At 40.0% G+C, this 19,758-nt stretch overlaps 2 protein-coding genes across 7 annotated transcripts in view; one reads left to right on the forward strand and one right to left on the reverse strand.

The window, feature by feature from the left end:
- LOC139754581 (regucalcin-like) overlaps nt 1–19,758 on the reverse strand; it is a 549,227-nt gene that overhangs the window by 45,449 nt on the left and 484,020 nt on the right. The gene's annotated exons all lie outside the window — the stretch shown is intronic.
- The window catches only part of LOC139754584 (inositol monophosphatase 1), a 116,911-nt gene that overhangs the window by 28,687 nt on the left and 68,466 nt on the right, over nt 1–19,758 (forward strand). For 3 of the 4 annotated variants that reach the window (XM_071671988.1, XM_071671984.1, XM_071671987.1), the window contains exons 3-5: nt 4,477–4,610; nt 7,146–7,405; nt 12,347–12,452. In XM_071671988.1, coding sequence (XP_071528089.1) covers nt 4,477–4,610; nt 7,146–7,405; nt 12,347–12,452 — 500 coding nt within the window. Of the gene's footprint in view, nt 1–4,476; nt 4,611–7,145; nt 7,406–12,346; nt 12,453–12,957; nt 13,110–19,758 lie in introns of all 4 variants that reach the window. The other variant, XM_071671989.1, reaches the window with a different exon arrangement.

Here is a 19,758-nt window from a genome sequence, read left to right on the forward strand (position 1 = left end):
AAAGTGATTGGTTCTCAGTGAATGTAGGTTTGCGGCAGGGGTGTGTGATGTCTCCATGGTTGTTTAATTTGTTTATGGATGGGGTTGTTAGGGAGGTGAATGCAAGAGTTTTGGAAAGAGGGGCAAGGATGAAGTCTGTTGGGGATGAGAGAGCTTGGGAAGTGAGTCAGTTGTTGTTCGCTGATGATACAGCGCTGGTGGCTGATTCATGTGAGAAACTGCAGAAGCTGGTGACTGAGTTTGGTAAAGTGTGTGAAAGAAGAAAGTTAAGAGTAAATGTGAATAAGAGCAAGGTTATTAGGTACAGTAGGGTTGAGGGTCAAGTCAATTGGGAGGTGAGTTTGAATGGAGAAAAGCTGGAGGAAGTGAAGTGTTTTAGATATCTGGGAGTGGATCTGGCAGCGGATGGAAACATGGAAGCGGAAGTGGATCATAGGGTGGGGGAGGGGGCGAAAATTCTGGGAGCCTTGAAGAATGTGTGGAAGTCGAGAACATTATCTCGGAAAGCAAAAATGGGTATGTTTGAAGGAATAGTGGTTCCAACAATGTTGTATGGTTGCGAGGCGTGGACTATGGATAGAGTTGTGCGCAGGAGGATGGATGTGCTGGAAATGAGATGTTTGAGGACAATGTGTGGTGTGAGGTGGTTTGATCGAGTAAGTAATGTAAGGGTAAGAGAGATGTGTGGAAATAAAAAGAGCGTGGTTGAGAGAGCAGAAGAGGGTGTTTTGAAATGGTTTGGTCACATGGAGAGAATGAGTGAGGAAAGATTGACCAAGAGGATAATTGTGTCGGAGGTGGAGGGAACGAGGAGAAGAGGGAGACCAAATTGGAGGTGGAAAGATGGAGTGAAAAAGATTTTATGTGATCGGGGCCTGAACATGCAGGAGGGTGAAAGGAGGGCAAGGAATAGAATGAATTGGAGCGATGTGGTATACCGGGGTTGACGTGCTGTCAGTGGATTGAATCAAGGCATGTGAAGCGTCTGGGGTAAACCATGGAAAGCTGTGTAGGTATGTATATTTGCGTGTGTGGACGTATGTATATACATGTGTATGGGGGTGAGTTGGGCCATTTCTTTCGTCTGTTTCCTTGCGCTACCTCGCAAACGCGGGAGACAGCGACAAAGTATAATAAAGCAAAAGAAAGCAAAAAGAAAGCAAAAAAAAAAATATTATATATTTATATTTATTTGTTTATTTATTATATATATATATATTTTTTTTTTTTCTTTTTTTTGCTTTGTCGCTGTCTCCCGCGTTTGCGAGGTACCACAAGGAAACAGACGAAAGAAATGGCCCAACCCACCCCCATACACATGTATATACATACGTCCACACACGCAAATATACATACCTACACAGCTTTCCATGGTTTACCCCAGACGCTTCACATGCCCTGATTCAATCCACTGACAGCACGTCAACCCCGGTATACCACATCGATCCAATTCACTTTATTCCTTGCCCTCCTTTCACCCTCCTGCATGTTCAGGCCATGATCACACAAAATCTTTTTCACTCCATCTTTCCACCTCCCATTTGGTCTCCCACTTCTCCTCGTTCCCTCCACCTCCGACATATATATCCTCTTGGTCAATCTTTCCTCACTCATTCTCTCCATGTGCCCAAACCATTTCAAAACACCCTCTTCTGCTCTCTCAACCACGCTCTTTTTATTTCCACACATCTCTCTTACCCTTACATTACTTACTCGATCAAACCACCTCACACCACCCATTGTCCTCAAACATCTCATTTCCAGCACATCCTCCCTCCTGCGCACAACTCTATCCATAGCCCACGCCTCGCAACCATACAACATTGTTGGAACCACTATTCCTTCAAACATACCCATTTTTGCTTTCCGAGATAACGTTCTCGACTTCCACACATTCTTCAAGGCTCCCAGGATTTTCGCCCCCTCCCCCACCCTATACATATATATATATATATATATATATATATATATATATATATATATATATATATATAAAGCAAAAAATATATATATATATATATATATATATATATATATATATATATATATATATTTTTTTTTTTTTTTTTTTTTATTTTAATGAGATGCCTTTAGTTAGTGCTTCACTTACCCGTGTTGTCTCAGCTGATATTTGAAAAAAAGTTATGAAAAGTGAAATATTGTGGTGCCTATAATGTGCAAAGCAAGTTGAAACTAATGATATTGGAGCTCCTGAATCTCACTGTTTTGTGGATCAAGATTTCTCCTTTTTAGAATAAATTTTTGACACTTGGGAGGGAACTCTGGATTTGTGAGGCATTGACTTTTGGTTTTAGGTGTTACAGTCTTTCAGAGACAGTCCCATATCTCAGAATTCTACAATTTCATGACATTGACTGTTCCTGGTGCCATTTTTTCAAAGATGGGTAGGTAAGGAATTGAAAAACCAGGATAATCTGAAACCTGCCAAGTCTTGAGCATCCTGTGTGTCTGAAAATTCACCTTTGAATAGCAATTTTTTTTTTTTTTTTTGGGTGGTTGATTCCTGTCTTATCAAGCAGAATTAAATTTTTGCGATCCCTTGCCAGCCCTTTCTTCTTTGTATAATGCAGATTTGTTTTTAGAGCCATTAACCCATTGCTTGGAAAGACCCGAATTTTTACCACTTATATCGTGAACTAAGGATCCCCTGCCGGATACCTGCCGGCTAGAGGTAATGATAGAGTTGTGGATGGTTCAGGTTAGAATTCTAAGATGTAATTACTTAGATTTTGTAGTAATTAGCTTGGGCAATGTTATTAATAGCCTGGAAAAGGAGTGAAGATAGGGTCTTTTGCACTATGCATGTCATTGTTATAATGGAAAACTAGTTTGGTTATCATATAGCTTTGCTTCACATAAAGCAGAGATACCAAACTACTTTTTTTTGGATAGATACGGCAGTATGATTCTTCATAGTTAAATCCATTTTTTAGAGTCTGGTTGTATGTTCATGTATTGTGCATGTATATTGTATGGGGTGCATTGTTCAATTTATAGTGTACGTTCTCAATTGTGCACACAGTTACTAATGCAGTGTACAAAATAGGTTGGGCATCGGTCAATTTCCAACCATTTCGTGGAAATGACAGCACAGATTGTTGCATGGTTCGTCTTACTGTCTGATCATTTCTTTAGCTTGTATAACCAGGCAAGTCCTGCTCCCAGGTCAGGCCCTCCTGAGGCTTCAAAAAGTCTTACAAAATCATGTAAAGAAGTGGATAAGAAATTACTGGTTCCTGTCCATCTGTTGTTCTTCAAAGTAGTAAAGACTGATTTACTAAGATTTTCTAGAGGTGTAACAACGGAAATTTTGCTAGAAAAATCAAATCCTCAGCGCATGAGTTACATTATCACATCACTTTATTTGAGCCCTGACCATTATTAATTAATGGGGATAAAATGAACTACTTTGTATTAAGCCGATCTTCTCCTGCAAAGTTTAGTTCATATCACCATTACAAATGCCAATTAATGTATATGGAAAACATCTGAAAAGTGATATGATAAGGAAAATCAGTTAGACAATGACCAATTCATAATGAAGAGGTCAGAATGTTACAGCAATCTCCACCATGAGAAAACTAGGTCCTCATGTTTTGATGCTTTGGCTTGCTGTTGTTCATATCACATGTCTTGCTATGCATCATCGAGTGAGTCAATGGTGAGCTGAAGAAAAGTGAAATCACTTCATCTTGGTATCAGTTTTAGGTACAAAATTGAGCAGGAAGAAGCAGACTTTTCAGTTGGAATACACCAGGAAGTGGCCCTGCATTGTGCAATCAGGAAAGGATGAATTTACTGCATGATGTAAAGTGTATGCTTAGGATTTTAGCATTGCACACAGAGGAGGATTGACATTCAGACTAGATACTTTGTTGGTTTTAAAGTGAACAGTTGTGGACTATTTACATGGAAATAAATGAATGGAGATAATAGCGTGAGCACTGGACATCACAATTTCCTGTATTGTATGTAGTTGTAAGTTTTGTTTCGCAAAATTCCTTATTTTTGCCATATGTGTTCCATTTTTTTGCTTGACAAGATTGGCAGCTCTTTGTAAAGACTTGGAGAACTATATTTCAAAAAAAAAAGATGTATGCCCCAATTCTCAGGTAAGCTTACTTTTGCATTTAAAAGAAAGCATCCTAATAGAAATGAAGAGTTCTTTTGTAAGGCTTCAGGGTTAGTCCTCAATCAGGGGTTTAGGTTTATTCTCAACTGTTTATCATAATAAGTGAAATTATGTAATGATGCTGCATAAGCTAGCAGTGGTAGATTTCATAATTGAATTGAGTTAGGGTGTTTTTTTATGTGGAAGATTAAATTGATTTTTCTCTCATGCATTGGATTTATGTTAAAAGAATATAAAGTAAATTCATGGAAGATTGTATCAGTTTTCAGTCATGTATTAGATATATGGTAATGAAATGCTCAGTCTAAACTTCCATTTCTTAGCTTGTGCGTGATGCCATCAAGAAGAAGAAACGCATTGAAACAAAGAGTTCAGCCGTGGATTTAGTGACAGAATCTGACAAGGCAGTAGAAAAGCTCTTGATATCAGGCTTGTCTAGTGCCTTCCCTGACCACAAGTTAGTTTTCATGTTTCTTTTGCTCTCTTTACCTGGCATTATGTTGCCCTTTTCATTCTTTAATCTTGATAATTTCTTTTGTAGTCTTGCTCTGATCCTGTGCAATACTTCTGTCTTTTCTATGTCATATAATGTTGTGTTTCTAATTTGATGTCTTTAAGTTTATCCTTTCTTAGATTTGATCTTATTTTTTTCCAGTTACATTAGTTAAGATACCAGCTATTGTATGTACTTTGCTGTATGCATGTAGGATAGCAGTAGAGCAAAGGTTTTAAATAACATTAGCAAACTGTGATCAGTATATACTCATAGCACTGCCAGATAGGTATATTATCTGACTCCTGTGTACCAGATTTACTTACAGTGTGAAGTTTTGTAATGTAAATATAGGTAAATTGAATATCTTTGTCTTGGAGAGTAGATTATGGAATAGAGAAAGATTATGAACTGCTTAGGGGTTGAAAATGTATGGAAACTGATTCTAGATGGAAAAGAGTTTGGAAGGTAGCCATTGACCAGGGAGGTATGTTGCCAGTACTACCTGCCTAGATATCAGGAGGGTTAGTGACCTGTGTACCAGCACTACATTGGTTGTCAAGTTGCTCATATCTGACCCAGGTACCTGTCTTTTCTTTCTGCCTCACCCACATGTGGGCCACTGGCATTCTATCCGCAAACATACAATAACACTCGACAACACTTACCTCCCACAGCCCATTCTTGGTGACAGTAGATTTTCACCCGTTAAGCTCTGTTTGCTTGCCCTGCCTTTTGGGAAAATGTTTGGAGCAATACATAAAAGTAGTAGATTGAAACATTTAGGCAGGAGCATTAGGCAGCAGTAGTCATTAGGAACATACATCTCTCAGATGTGCCCCCTTACCCACGGGGGACGAATTAAAAGGCACGATAACATCAGTGCCTTTTTAGCCGGGCAGTTGAGACAAAAAGGTTACGAGGTGGTCTGCAAGCCTTGCAGTCCTGTTGTAGGGTCCTTCCGGAAGCAGGACATTGTGGCTTCCAGAGGGTTAGAGACCTTTATCATCAACACACAGGTCTATGGTGTCAGCTTCGCGCTTTCAGCTGCACACCAACATAAGTGCAGCTACTATGGTACCCCGGAAGTCCTCAGGGGCGCACAGGATTTAACCGGGAAAGACACCGTGCGAGTAACATCTTCCACTCTCAACTGGCGCTGACTTCTTTCCGTGGGCTAGGGCTCTCATACCGGGACCTGGAGGTGTGCTCCATGAAAGCCCTAACCTGGACCCATACCCTTTACAGGATGTAATCCATGAGTACAGGCTAGGATCAGTAGCCCATCGTGTCCATCTGGTGTCACCCCTTGGGCTGGCAAACACCCATCCCCTCTGTATGCTTGTGGGAGGTGGTTGGCTGTCCATCACCCTGTGGTGTACAGGCAGGTACTAATCCCTGAGGGCGGTCTGTTTGTCGGGGTGTGGGTGTCTTGGTGGAGCTGCCCACTGCCTCCGTCCAACAGATTGCAGTGGATGGTATAGGCGTAGGTGACCGCCACACGTATGCGAGGAGACGAGATCAACAACTCCTGAACCATGTTCTATCTATTTAACTTAATCTTCCTTATACCTATGCTATTACTATTCTGATCTATTACCTTCCTCTTGCCCTCATACACATTTCCAAAGACAATGTTGTTTCACTATCTACACAAAGAGCTTCTTATTCTTTGAAGATCATTATTATTATTAAACCTGAGGCTGTTAGCGACACAAATACCAAAGATTGGAAATATTCAAACAAAATAGGAGCCCCTGCAAATACTATGCTAGACTTGCCCTGTGCCTGTGGCCTGTTAAAGGTGAGGCACTCAGGGCTAAGAAGCAGCACTGGAATTCACTAGTTATGGAGACTGTATTGCCATGGGGAGTTACAGTTAGGAACAGGTGTCAGAGATAGATAGATAGATTCCAAATATCCCAGAAAACAGTTTGAGTGGAAGGCATATATTGATGAAGTCATTGAAAAGTGAAAATGTTGCTAAAAGTGGATACAGTGAAAGGAAAGCATGTAAGGATCTTGCTCAAAAGGATGAATGGAAATCAGAGGGAGAATACCAAGGTATAGAAGTAGATAAAGAGTTGCAGAAGGGAGGTTTATGTGAAATATGATGTACCATGGGAATGTGCATGGGAATTACCTTTTGACATGATTAAGCATGATTTTTTTTTTTTTCCCATCTAATGATTTCTCCATGTACTGCATTTTCCATTTTCCCCATTTAATCTTGGACATTATGTGATCTATCTAATGATGCAAGTTTATCATCTGGTAGGAAGATCAGCATGGATTATGGGTTTAAACATTTTATTGTAACACCAGATTGGTCAAGTAGGATTTGATCATGCTAGATTAAAACTTTACTTACTGATGTAAAATTTAGATCTCTCTATTGTTAATTACCCTTCCCTCTGCATTTTACTGTTCCTTTTCATTTATCACAACTTCATGATGTTAAACAAGGGATCAGGTCTTTAAGGTTATTTCATTTTTTAGGTTCATCGGTGAAGAATCAGTGGCAGCTGGAGGAAAGTGTGTCCTTACAGATGAACCAACATGGATTATTGATCCCATAGATGGGACAATGAATTTTGTTCACAGTTTTCCTTACACATGCATCTCAGTGGGACTGTGGGTGAAAAAAGAAGCTGAAGTTGGTATTGTGTACAATGCAGTATTGGAACAGATGTTTACAGCTCTAAAAGGCCAGGGTGCATTTTTGAATAATGAGAAAATCTCAGTGTCAGGAGAGACAGGTATGTTGTAACATTCATGTCAGTCAGTTAGTTATTATTATTATTATTATTATTATTATTGTTATTATTATTATTATTATTAGTTGTAGTAATAGTACTACAGGTACACCACTGATTTTCCAGCACTCTTGGTTCCAAAGCCTTGCCGGATTAACCATTTTGCCGGACCAACTGTGGTCATGTAATAATAATTCATCAACACACCTCTAACCCACTAATTGTATATCTCTCATGTGTCTAAAGTGTACCATGGACTACTAGAAATTTAAATTAGACAAATATTGAATGTTTGAGCACCCTAAGATGGTAAGTCTGTCCTTAGATTGTTTGAATACTGTGGGGTCTTCTTCGTCGTCTGTTGTTAGTGTTTTCCTAGTTGTGCATTGCCAGAGAAATGCAGTTTTGTTTGCATTATACACCTGCTCAGGGCTGAGTTTCGCAAATTCTTCTACAAACTCGGCAGCTCCTTCGTGGTTTGCAGACCGCTTTTCTCCGCACACTTTATTCATGGAAATTCCATGATGCTTCTTGAATCTTTGAAGTCATTTTTCACTGTAGTCAAGCTCATGTTGTAATTTAAGTTCTTTATGGAACAACTTCGCCTGGTCCATTATCATGCTACTGGACTCACCCCCTCACTCCGACGCTGTCGAAACCATTCTATCATCTCTCGATCATGCTCAGTACTCTTACCATCTTTCATAGATTTTCTAATAGTCATTTGCTTCTTGGAATCACTGTCTGCATAGATTTCAATATTTTCTCCCTTTGCTTCTTTATATCATAAACATTTGATGAACCAATACTGTGGATGTCACTCAGCTTACGCACCAAACCCCATGGTCCCTTTTTTCAACAGTTCTACTTTATATTGGATCAATATGGACCGGTGTTTACGTTTGACACCATGACTGACACTTATATGTCTTAGAAGCCATAACTAGGGTTAAATTTAAGCAAAATAAGCAAAAAATCTCACAGAATTGCGGTATCACCACCAACAAGTGCAGTGTAAAGAATGTAAATAAGAGGGTCATACACACAACACCATCTGTGGGCGCCCAGTAAACTAGTCTGGTGGCTGCAGTAATTTCAAGTTCCCTCACATAGTTTTGTCCGGACTGAAGGAGGTGCTGAACCATCAGTTGCTGGAAATTCAGTGGTGTACCTGTAAGAGTATATGACTCCAGGACTCCTTTCACTGAAGGGGTTCCAGCAACTTCAAGGCTGTGCTACTTCCAGCAGCAGGTAAATGATGGACTCCTCCTGAGTGATAAGTTCCTTGATGAAACTGTGCTTCCTTTCATTAACAGACAGTGAAACAGCTGAAGATGACTTTTAACTTTGGTGTAACCATGAGCAGGTGGGGTTCGTTAACACCTGTATCAGTGGCCATTGGCTAGTCCATAAGCTATAGATCAGCTAAATCAGTGACTTAGGGAATAGACCAGTCTGAAACAACCAGCTTTGCTTAACTTAAGAGTATACTAGTCTCTTTATGAAAATGAAGTAAACTGCAACATTTGTGAGTTGGTTTGTGTTTTTACATTCCACATTGTTAAAAAGGGAAATAGTACAGTTTGAGAGAAAAAAATTCTGACTTCTGTAAAGCAAAAATTCCTAATATCCATTGTCCAACACATTCAAGATTATTGGGATTAGAGCTTCTTAGGGTTGGCACTTAGTTTATCATATGCTGATGAAGCATACACCATTGATTTTCTTGTCTAAATACATTGTAGTAAACTTTCATACATTTCTCAGGTCAAATTTTTGTTGAGCCTTCCTTTGTTATGGCTTCCAAACACTGTACAAGTGATAATGCTGGGTATCGTGTTTTGAAGAGAAAGGATAGTGTGCTACCATTATGCAAAAAGTGTATTTCTTATAGAAATTAGATAAGTGTATGATGGTGCATCACCTGACTGAGTCTTTGGATTTTGGTATAATGATATCAAAAGGCAGCATTAAAAGCTGGGATCATAAATCATTTCATGAAGTTAGAGCAGCTGACCTTGATAAGCCTGTATACAAATGGATTATACAGTTTTGCAGTGAAGGTGTATTTTTTCCTATGTAACTGAAAAATTTTATGAGGAATTAGAATATATGTGTGGCCAGGGCATTCATTGCCTCAGAATGTGTGCTGAAAACTCTCAGCAGACAGATGTGTTGAAAACTACGTTGCATTTTCCAAGTTAGTGAAATGAACTATAATAACATGGGAGGGAGCCAATGGAGGATTTTGCCTCTAAGGCTTGTTCATCTGTTCTTGATGCTACCTCACTCTCATGGAAAAAAGTTAACATGAAATTTTTTGTTTTCATACTTTTTTGCCATTTCTTGTGTTAGTGAGGTAGTACAAGGAGCATATGAAGAAAAGGCCTCATTCGTTTACATCTATTCTCTAGCTGTCAAGTGTAATACACCTGAGCTGCATCCCCCAATCCACAAACAGGCCCCACGGACCTTTCCTTGGTTTCTCATGGCTGCTTCATATATCCTGGTTCAGTCCATTTACAGTGTGTTGCTCCCTGTATAATGCATCACTCCAATTCACTCTGTCCCATTTCACCCTGCTACATGTTCAGGCTCCAGATGCTCAAAATCTTTTTCAATCCATTGTTCCATCTCCAATATGGTCCCCCCTTCCCCTTGTCCCCTCCACTCTGACATGCATATCCTTTTTATCAACCTCTCCTTCTCATTCTCTCTTTATGTCCAAACCATTTCAGTATACCCTCTTCATCTCTCAACCATACTCGTTTATATTACCACACCTCTTACCCTTTTATTTTTTACTTGATCACCCCACCTCATATCACATATTGCTCTCAAACGTTTCATCTCCAAAGCATCCACCCTCAAACCTTCTCAGGTTTCCCCCTTCACACACTCTTCCAAACTCAGACATCAGCACCTGCAGCTTTTGACATGAATTACCCACCATTGTCAGCTCTCAGGCACCCCACACTCCCAGCAGAATGCTCCTGCCCCTCTGTCCAGGATTATTGGATTCATTTCCTTCACCACTCTATCCATATACATTAAAAAGCCATAGTCATGTCACACACCCTTGCTATATACCCACTTTCACCTGGCACCACTTACACTCCTCTTTACTTACACATGTCTTGATAAAATCTCACTGCTTCTAATAGCTTTCCTTATGCACCATGAATTTGTAACACCTTCCACAAAGGATTTGATGTCACCCCTATCATATGCTTTCTCCAGATCTCACACATCCTTTACCACTCCTTAAACCATATTGTTCATCCCTGGTTGTATGCTCTCTGCATGCTTCCTCCCTCTCAGTCACAATTCTCTCAACTTACGCAGTAAACTTATACCATTGTAATTCGGACACACAGCTGAGTTCACCTTGCCATTATGTATTAAGACTATACAGGCAATCTGCCGATACTCAGGCACCTATCTGTGATATTTATTTACTTTGAAAAATCCTAACTAACCAGCCAACAACACATTTACCTCCTCTCTTAAGTAATTCATCTGTTGTACCTTTCATTCCAGCTGCCTTGCCACATTTCATCTTACTCAAGGTTTTCACCACCTCTTCTCTCTTCACCAAACCACTAACTTATGACACTCTTTGCATATCTAATTGACAGTTAATTCATGGTGATTTACTTTTTTCCAGACTCTTGTTTAGAATATTGTAGCACAATGAGAAAGAGCATCTGGTCATGTACATTGTGTCCATTCCCTAACCCTGTTTATCATTTAAGGAGATAAATGTCTTTCCTGCTTGTATATGAATGGTAGGGAATAGTCAGAGTAGAGTAACTCACTACTATAATGAAGAAATCATCTTCATAGGTTTTAGCCTTTGTGTAAGTTTGCATGGAAAAACTGGAGGAAGTGAAGTGTTTTAGATATCTGGGAGTGGATTTGGCAGCGGATGGACCATGGAAGCGGAAGTGAGTCACAGGGTGGGGGAGGGTGCGAAGGTTCTGGGAGGATTGAAGAATGTATGGAAGGCAAGAACCTTATCTTGGAGAGCAAAATTGGGTATGTTTGAAGGAATAGTGGTTCCAACAATGTTATATGGTTGTGAGGCATGGGCTATAGATAGGGTTGTGCAGAGGAGGGTGGATGTGTTGGAAATGAGATGTTGAGGACAGTATGTGGTGTGAGGTGGTTTGATCAAGTAAGTAATGAAAGGGTAAGAGAGATGTGTGGTAATAAAAAGAGTGTTTTTCAGAGAGCAGAAGAGGGTGTATGGAAATGGTTTGGTCACATGGAGAGAATGAGTGAGGAAAGATTGACAAAGAGGATATATGTGTCAGAGGTGGAGGAAACGAGAAGTGGGATACCAAATTGGAGGTGGAAGGTGGAGTGAAAAAAATTTTGAGTGATCGGGGCCTGAACATACAGGAGGGTGAAAGGAAGCGTGCAAGGAATAGAATGAATTGGAACGATGTGGCATATGAGGGTCGACGTGCTGTCAGTGGATTTAACCATGGCATGTGAAGCATCTGGGGTAAACCATGTAAAGTTTTTGTGGGGCCTGGATGTGGAAAAGGAGCTGTGGTGTCAGTGCATTACACATGACAGCTAGAGACTAAGTGTGAATGAATGTGGCCTTTGTTGTCTTTTCCTAGCGCTACCTCACTCGCACGTGGAGGGATGGGGGTGCCATTTCATGTGTGGCGGGGTGGCGGTGGGAATGGATAAAGGCATATATGTCTGAGTATGTATATGTATGTATGCATTGAAATGTATAGGTATATAAATGTGCATTTATGTTTATACATGTGTATGTGGGTGGGTTGGGCCATTCTTTTGTCTGTTTCCTTGCACTACCTCACTAATGTGGGAGACAGTGACAAAGTATAATAAATGATAAATAAGGTTTCAACCTGATAGTCTGATACTGCACTTTTATTCATTGTTGTATTTTGATTTTACTTCCAGAACTGAGTCAGGCCCTTATTTTCTCTGAAATTGGCTCAAGTCTTGACCCTGAGAAAGTGGATACCGTCCTTACCAATATTACAACCTTGATACCAAAAGTCCATGGGTAAGCTGTCATGAAGTATTTTATGATTTGAAATTTGATTGATGTGAGACATTTCTTTATTATCAGTCCACAGGACTTGGGCTCAGCCCAGTGTCAAAACAGGATTACTGGTCGTTAATTACTGAGTCATTCACAAAGCTGGACATGGTCAAAAGAGGTAACCCAAAGCTCACTAGTCCTTTACTGACAAGATGTACCTCTTACCTGACAAGAGATGGGGAAAAAATGTCACATTTGTCATTCACTTTACAAATCTAAGATTTCACTTAGATGATTTATATTTAGTTAACAGTATGTAACACAAGGCTATTTCAGGACAATATATTCTGTAGAATATAGTATTTAGTAAATTTATTTTACATTACTGTTTCAGATTTAGTTTATTAGTGACCATATCAAGCTTCTTTTTACTCTGTATTTATTTATTGAAAGCCTTTACATCATATATCAAGGTAATGATATTTAAACAAGCTTAGAGAAGAGTAATGAGCTGCATCACATGAAGGTGCCGCACCATGGGATGTGCAGCCTTACACATGGCTCATGTGGCTTTGGGTGCTGCTGATGCCAACTATTCCATGGGGGTTCACTGCTGGGACATTGCTGCAGGTTGTCTCTTAGTACAGGAGGCAGGAGGAGTGGTCATAGACACTGCAGGTACCTTCATTATTAGGGGATTTTTGGAAACAATACAAGGTTTTAGGGTATTGTAGAGAGTTCCGTTGTACAGGGTATCATTAAACAGCATGTTTCAAACTTGAGTGTGGTGCTTTGTATAAAATTAAGCCTTTTTGGGTTCTTCACTGGGAAATTATTTGGGCCTTAGATCATCAGTGATATTATGGCTTATTGAAGGAGACAGGGAATGCTAACCTTTCATTTGATAGTGCTTGGGAGCTCATGTGGTCCATGCCAAAATTCATTAGGTAGGTAGTAAAGTATACACTAGCTGTAAGCATCATGCATGCATAGTAGAAGCTAACCTCCATAAAATGTAAATATGGTTAAGAATGTGCATTCCAGAAATTTTTGAGATCTACATAAAATTGTTAGAAATGTTAGGGAGCAGTCATATAGATACAAGACAGTTCATAGAATTTTACAGGTGTAAATGAAAATGGGTGTGTTGTGTGTAAAGAAAAACGAATGGTAATTGGGAATACATTGTTTATAAAAAGATGTATACTTAAGGTTACAGGGATGAGAGGGGTTGGGGGTGAATGAGTGTTAATAGATTGTGTGTCAACTGACAGATGTGGAGCGAAATGGCAAGTAGAGTGTCTGATACTTTCTTGGTGGAATCAAGAATGAAGTTTTTATTAGTTTAAAGAAAATAGAAAATGACTGGCAAATATTTCAAGTGCAAGTGATGAAAGTGAGCTGGCTTGAAAAGTGGCTTGTGTGCTGAGATACCAGGTAAGACTTATTGATGAAAAGCTAAGGGTGAAAGTATATGAAACTAGGGGTAGTGAAAGTTGCTTAGGAAAGCAGTGCTTCAGTATTAGCATGTAGGTAGGATGTGGGGGAATCAGAAATATGGCAAATGATCAGATGAAGAAGTTAGATCATAAGTGAAATTGAAAAGGAAAGCTGTATGGTTGATATCTCTATGGAGGAAAAGTGTGTTAGTGATCGGGGAGAGTACAAGAGATGAGAGAAGAAGGGAAAGGTTCGTTAACTGATAGAGAGAGCAAATGAGAAATGGGTAGAGAAAGCAGCAGTGTAATTTAGAGAAAGAAAATTATTTGGAAGAATGCAAATAGTGTTAAAAGAACAACATGATAAATGAAGATGACGGTAAGGAGAGTGGGTATAGAAGTGGTAATGGAGAGATTTTAACTGGAAATGGAGTATTTTAAAAGACTGCTGAATGTATTAGGTGGTAAGGAGGCAAATGTGCTGTCTTTGGGACAAGCTGGGATGCAGATAGAGAGATACATAGCAAATGGGGTGATGAAGCTGAAGTAAACCCATCCTTAAAATGAAAAGTTTTAGAGCATTAGGACTGGATGAAATTGCAGCATATTTTCACAAGGAGGTGGGTTACATTGTTTTTAATAGCAAAGTTGGGCACTGAAGTGATAATCTGATGACAGATGATTATCTAAGTTGATATTGATCAGAAGTTAACTTCCATAATCATTATCAAACCAGTTAACTTCTGATACTTGACTTTTTAGTCCGATAATGTCCATTAATTTTGTTCAATAAGATTTTTATTGTTTTAGTTTTCTTTATAGGTTTTTCAGTATCATTGTTATTCTTTCTTGTTAATTCTATTTCTTGTAATAGGAAAGTTTGCTGTGGTTTCGGGGCATTATTACATAACAGCTAGAGACTGAGTGTGAACGAATGTGACCTTTGTTGTCTTTTCCTAGTGCTACCTCACGCACATTCCGGGGGAAGGGGGTTTTATTTCATGTGTGGCGGGGTGGCAATGGGAATGAATAAAGGCAGACAGTATGAATAAAGGCAGACAGTATGGTACAGTATGAATAAAGGCAGACAGTATGGTAAATTATATGGGAGGGTATTGATTGAGAGGGTGAAGGCATGTACAGAGCATCAGATTGGGGAAGAGCAGTGTGGTTTCAGAAGTGGTAGAGGATGTGTGGCTCAGGTGTTTGCTTTGAAGAATGTATGTGAGAAATACTTAGAAAAGCAAATGGATTTGTATGTAGCATTTATGGATCAGGAGAAGGCATATGACAGAGTTGATAGAGATGCTCTGTGGAAGGTATTAAGAATATATGGTGTGGGAGGCAAGTTGTTAGAAGTAGTGAAAAGTTTTTATCGAGGATGTAAGGCATGTATACGTGTAGGAAGAGAGGAAAGTGATTGGTTCTCAGTGAATGTAGGTTTGCGGCAGGGGTGTGTGATGTCTCCATGGTTGTTTAATTTGTTTATGGATGGGGTTGTTAGGGAGGTGAATGCAAGAGTTTTGGAAAGAGGGGCAAGTATGAAGTCTGTTGTGGATGAGAGAGCTTGGGAAGTGAGTCAGTTGTTGTTCGCTGATGATACAGCGCTGGTGGCTGATTCATGTGAGAAACTGCAGAAGCTGGTGACTGAGTTTGGTAAAGTGTGTGAAAGAAGAAAGTTAAGAGTAAATGTGAATAAGAGCAAAGTTATTAGGTACAGTAGGGTTGAGGGTCAAGTCAATTGGGAGGTAAGTTTGAATGGAGAAAATCTGGAGGAAGTAAAGTGTTTTAGATATCTGGGAGTGGATCTGGCAGCGGATGGAACCATGGAAGTGGAAGTGAATCATAGGGTGGGGGAGGGGCGAAAATCCTGGGAGCGTTGAAGAATGTGTGGAAGTCGAGAACATTATCTCGGAAAGCAAAAATGGGTATGTTTGAAGGAATAGTGGTTCCAACAATGTTGTATGGTTGCGAGGCGTGGGCTATGGATAGAGTTGTGCGCAGGAGAGTGGATGTGCTGGAAATGAGATGTTTGAGGACAATGTGTGGTGTGAGGTGGTTTGATCGAGTAAGTAACGTAAGGGTAAGAGAGATGTGTGGAAATAAAAAGAGCGTGGTTGAGAGAGCAGAAGAGGGTGTTTTGAAATGGTTTGGGCACATGGAGAGAATGAGTGAGGAAAGATTGACCAAGAGGATATATGTGTCGGAGGTGGAGGGAACGAGGAGAAGTGGGAGACCAAATTGGAGGTGGAAAGATGGAGTGAAAAAGATTTTGTGTGATCGGGGCCTGAACATGCAGGAGGGTGAAAGGAGGGCAAGGAATAGAGTGAATTGGATCGATGTGGTATACTGGGGTTGACGTGCTGTCAGTGGATTGAATCAGGGCATGTGAAGCGTCTGGGGTAAACCATGGAAAGTTGTGTGGGGCCTGGATGTGGAAAGGGAGCTGTGTTTTCGGGCATTATTGCATGACAGCTAGAGACTGAGTGTGAACGAATGGGGCCTTTGTTGTCTTTTCCTAGTGCTACCTCGCACACATAAGGGGGGAGGGGGATGGTATTCCATGTATGGCGAGGTGGCGATGGGAATGAATAAAGGCAGACAGTGTGAATTGTGTGCATGGGTATATATGTATGTGTCTGTGTGTGTATATATGTGTGTACATTGAGATGTATAGGTGTGTATAGTTGTGTGTGTGGACGTATATGTGTATACATTGTGTATGGGGGTGGGTTGGGCCATTTCTTTCGTCTATTTCCTTGCGCTACCTCGCAAACGCGGGAGACAGCGACAAAGCAAAATAAATAAATAATAAATAATAGTATGAATTATGTACATGTGTATATATGTATATGTCTGTGTGTGTATATATATGTATACATCGAGATGTATAGGTATATATATGTGCATGTGTGGACGTGTATGTATATACATGTGTACCTGGGTGGGTTGGGTCATTCTTTCGTCTGTTTCCTTGTGCTACCTCGCTAATGCAGGAGACAGCAACAAAGCAAATAGGAAAGTTTAAACTATAATTGATTATATGATTTATCATTTACGTTGTCATTTATGTGTATATATGATGATATGTCACGTGTTATATAAATGAAATATATTTCTCAGATATACTGTTTATTTGTTTCATTTGTCCAACATAATCATGCAATGATCAGTTTTTGATATTTCTGTATAGTGATGAAAATTATATGGTTTGTAGAATAATACAGGGAAGTAATGCAAATGACTGGGAGATGTATAAAAGAAAGAGGCAGGAGGTCAAGAGAAAGGTGCAAGAGGTGAAAAAGAGGGCAAATGAGAGTTTGGGTGAGAGAGTATCATTAAATTTCAGGGAGAATAAAAAGATGTTTTGGAAGGAGGTAAATAAAGTGCGTAAGACAAGGGAACAAATGGAAACTTCAGTGAAGGGGGCTAATGGGGAGGTGATAACAAGTAGTGGTGATGTGAGAAGGAGATGGAGTGAGTATTTTGAAGGTTTGTTGAATGTGTTTGATGATAGAGTGGCAGATATAGGGTGTTTTGGTTGAGATGGTGTGCAAAGTGAGAGGGTTAAGGAGAATGATTTGTTAAACAGAGAAGAGGTAGTAAAAGCTTTGTGGAAGATGAAAGCTGGCAAGGCAGTGGGTTTGGATGGTATTGCAGTGGAATTTATTAAAAAGGGGGGTGACTGTTTTGTTGACTGGTTGGTAAGGTTATTTAATGTATGCATGACTCATGGTGAGGTGCCTGAGGATTGGCGGAATGCTTGCATAGTGCCATTGTACAAAGGCTAAGGGGATAAAAGTGAGTGCTCAAATTACAGAGGTATAAGTTTGTTGAGTATTCCTGATAAATGATATGGGAGGGTATTGATTGAGAGGGTGAAGGCATGTACAAAGCATCAGATTGGGGAAGAGCAGTTTGGTTTCAGAAGTGGCAGAGGATGTGTGGATCAGGTGTTTGCTTTGAAGAATGTATGTGAGAAATACTTAGAAAAGCAAATGTATTTGTATGTAGCACTTATGGATCTGGAGAAGGCATATGATAGAGTTGATAGAGATGCTTTGTGGAAGGTATTAAGAATATATGGTGTGGGAGGCAAGTTGTTAGAAGCAGTGAAAAGTTTTTATCGAGGATATAAGGCATGTGTACATGTAGGAAGAGAGGAAAGTGATTGGTTCTTGGTGTATGTTGGTTTGCAGCAGGGGTGTGTGATGTCTCCATGGTTGTTTTATTTGTTTATGGATGAGGTTGTTAGGGAAGTGAATGCAAGAGTTTTGGAAAGAGGGGCAAGTATGCAGTCTGTTGTGGATGAGAGAGCTTGGGAAGTGAGTCAGTTGTTGTTCGCTGATGATACAGCGCTGGTGGCTGATTCATGTGAGAAACTGCAGAAGCTGGTGACTGAGTTTGGTAAAGTGTGTGAAAGAAGAAAGCTGAGAGTAAATGTGAATAAGAGCAAGGTTATTATGTACAATAGGATTGAGGGACAAATCAATTGGAAGGTAAGTCTGAATGGAGGAAGTGAAGTGTTTCAGATATCTGGGAGTGGATTTGGCAGTGAATGGAACCATGGAAGCAGAAGTAAGTCATAGGGTGGGGGAGGGGGCGAAAGTTCTGGGAGCGTTGAAGAATGTGTGGAAATTGAGAACATTATCTCGGAAAGCAAAAATGGGTATGTTTGAAGGAATAGTGGTTCCAACAATGTTATATGGTTGCAAGGCGTGGGCTATAGATAGAGTTGTGCAGAGGAGGGTGGATGTGCTGGAAATGAGATGTTTGAGGACAATATGTGGTGTGAGGTGGTTTGATTGAGTAAGTAATAATAGGTTAAGAGAGGTATGTGGTAATAAAGAGTGTGGTTGAGAGAGCAGAAGAGGGTGTTTTGAAATGGTTTGGTCACATGGAGAGAATGAGTGAGGAAAGATTGACTAAGAGGATATATGTGTCGGAGGTGGAGGGAACGAGGAGAAGTGGGAGACCAAATTGGAAGTGGAAAGATGGAGTGATAAAGATTTTGAGTGATCGGGTCCTGAACATGCAGGAGGGTGAAAGGTGTGCAAGGAATAGAGTGGATTGGAACGATGTGGTATACTGGGGCCGACGTGCTGTCAGTGGATTGAACCAGGGCATGTGAAGCATCTGGTACAAACCATGGAAAGTTTTGTGGGGCCTGGATGTGGAAAGGGAGCTGTGGTTTCAGTGCATTATTACATGACAGCTAGAGACTGAGTGTGAACGAATGTGGCCTTTGTTGTCTTTTCCTAGCATTACCTCGCACACATGCAGGGGAAGGGGGTTGTTATTTCATGTGTGGCGGGGTGGTGATGGGAATGAATAAAGGCAGATAGTATGAATTATGTACATTTGTATATATGTATTTGTCTGTGTGTATATATATGTATACGTTGAGATGTATGTGGACATGTATGTATATACATGTGTATGTGGGTGGGTTGGGCCATTCGTTCGTCTGTTTCCTTGCGTTACCTCGCTAACGCGGGAGACACCGACAAAGTAAAATAATAGATTATAATAAGATAATACAAACAGATATTAAAAACATTAATCGTCGCCTTACATTTTATGATAGTAATAGCTGAGCCATCAAACACACCATTACTGACTCCCTCCCAGACTCTGATTGTAACTCCCAGTTCCACCTCCCTTCCCTCCCCTATACTGTTTCCATACCAAACAGGTACAGTGTAAGGTTACAAGCGGAAGCGGACGTGTCCATGATGGATCTTGTTGGTTGACAGTTGCCAATTATGTGGGAGGGAAAGAATTTCATTAAGATTTGTGAACTTTGTTATTATTATGTATAAAGCTAAATAAAATGCTTTAGAAAGGACAAATATAGGTTTTTCTTTTTTCTCAAAATAAATAGGACA

The sequence above is a fragment of the Panulirus ornatus genome, chromosome 17 (assembly GCF_036320965.1).
Source record: "Panulirus ornatus isolate Po-2019 chromosome 17, ASM3632096v1, whole genome shotgun sequence".
Classification (NCBI taxonomy): Eukaryota; Metazoa; Arthropoda; class Malacostraca; order Decapoda; family Palinuridae; genus Panulirus; species Panulirus ornatus.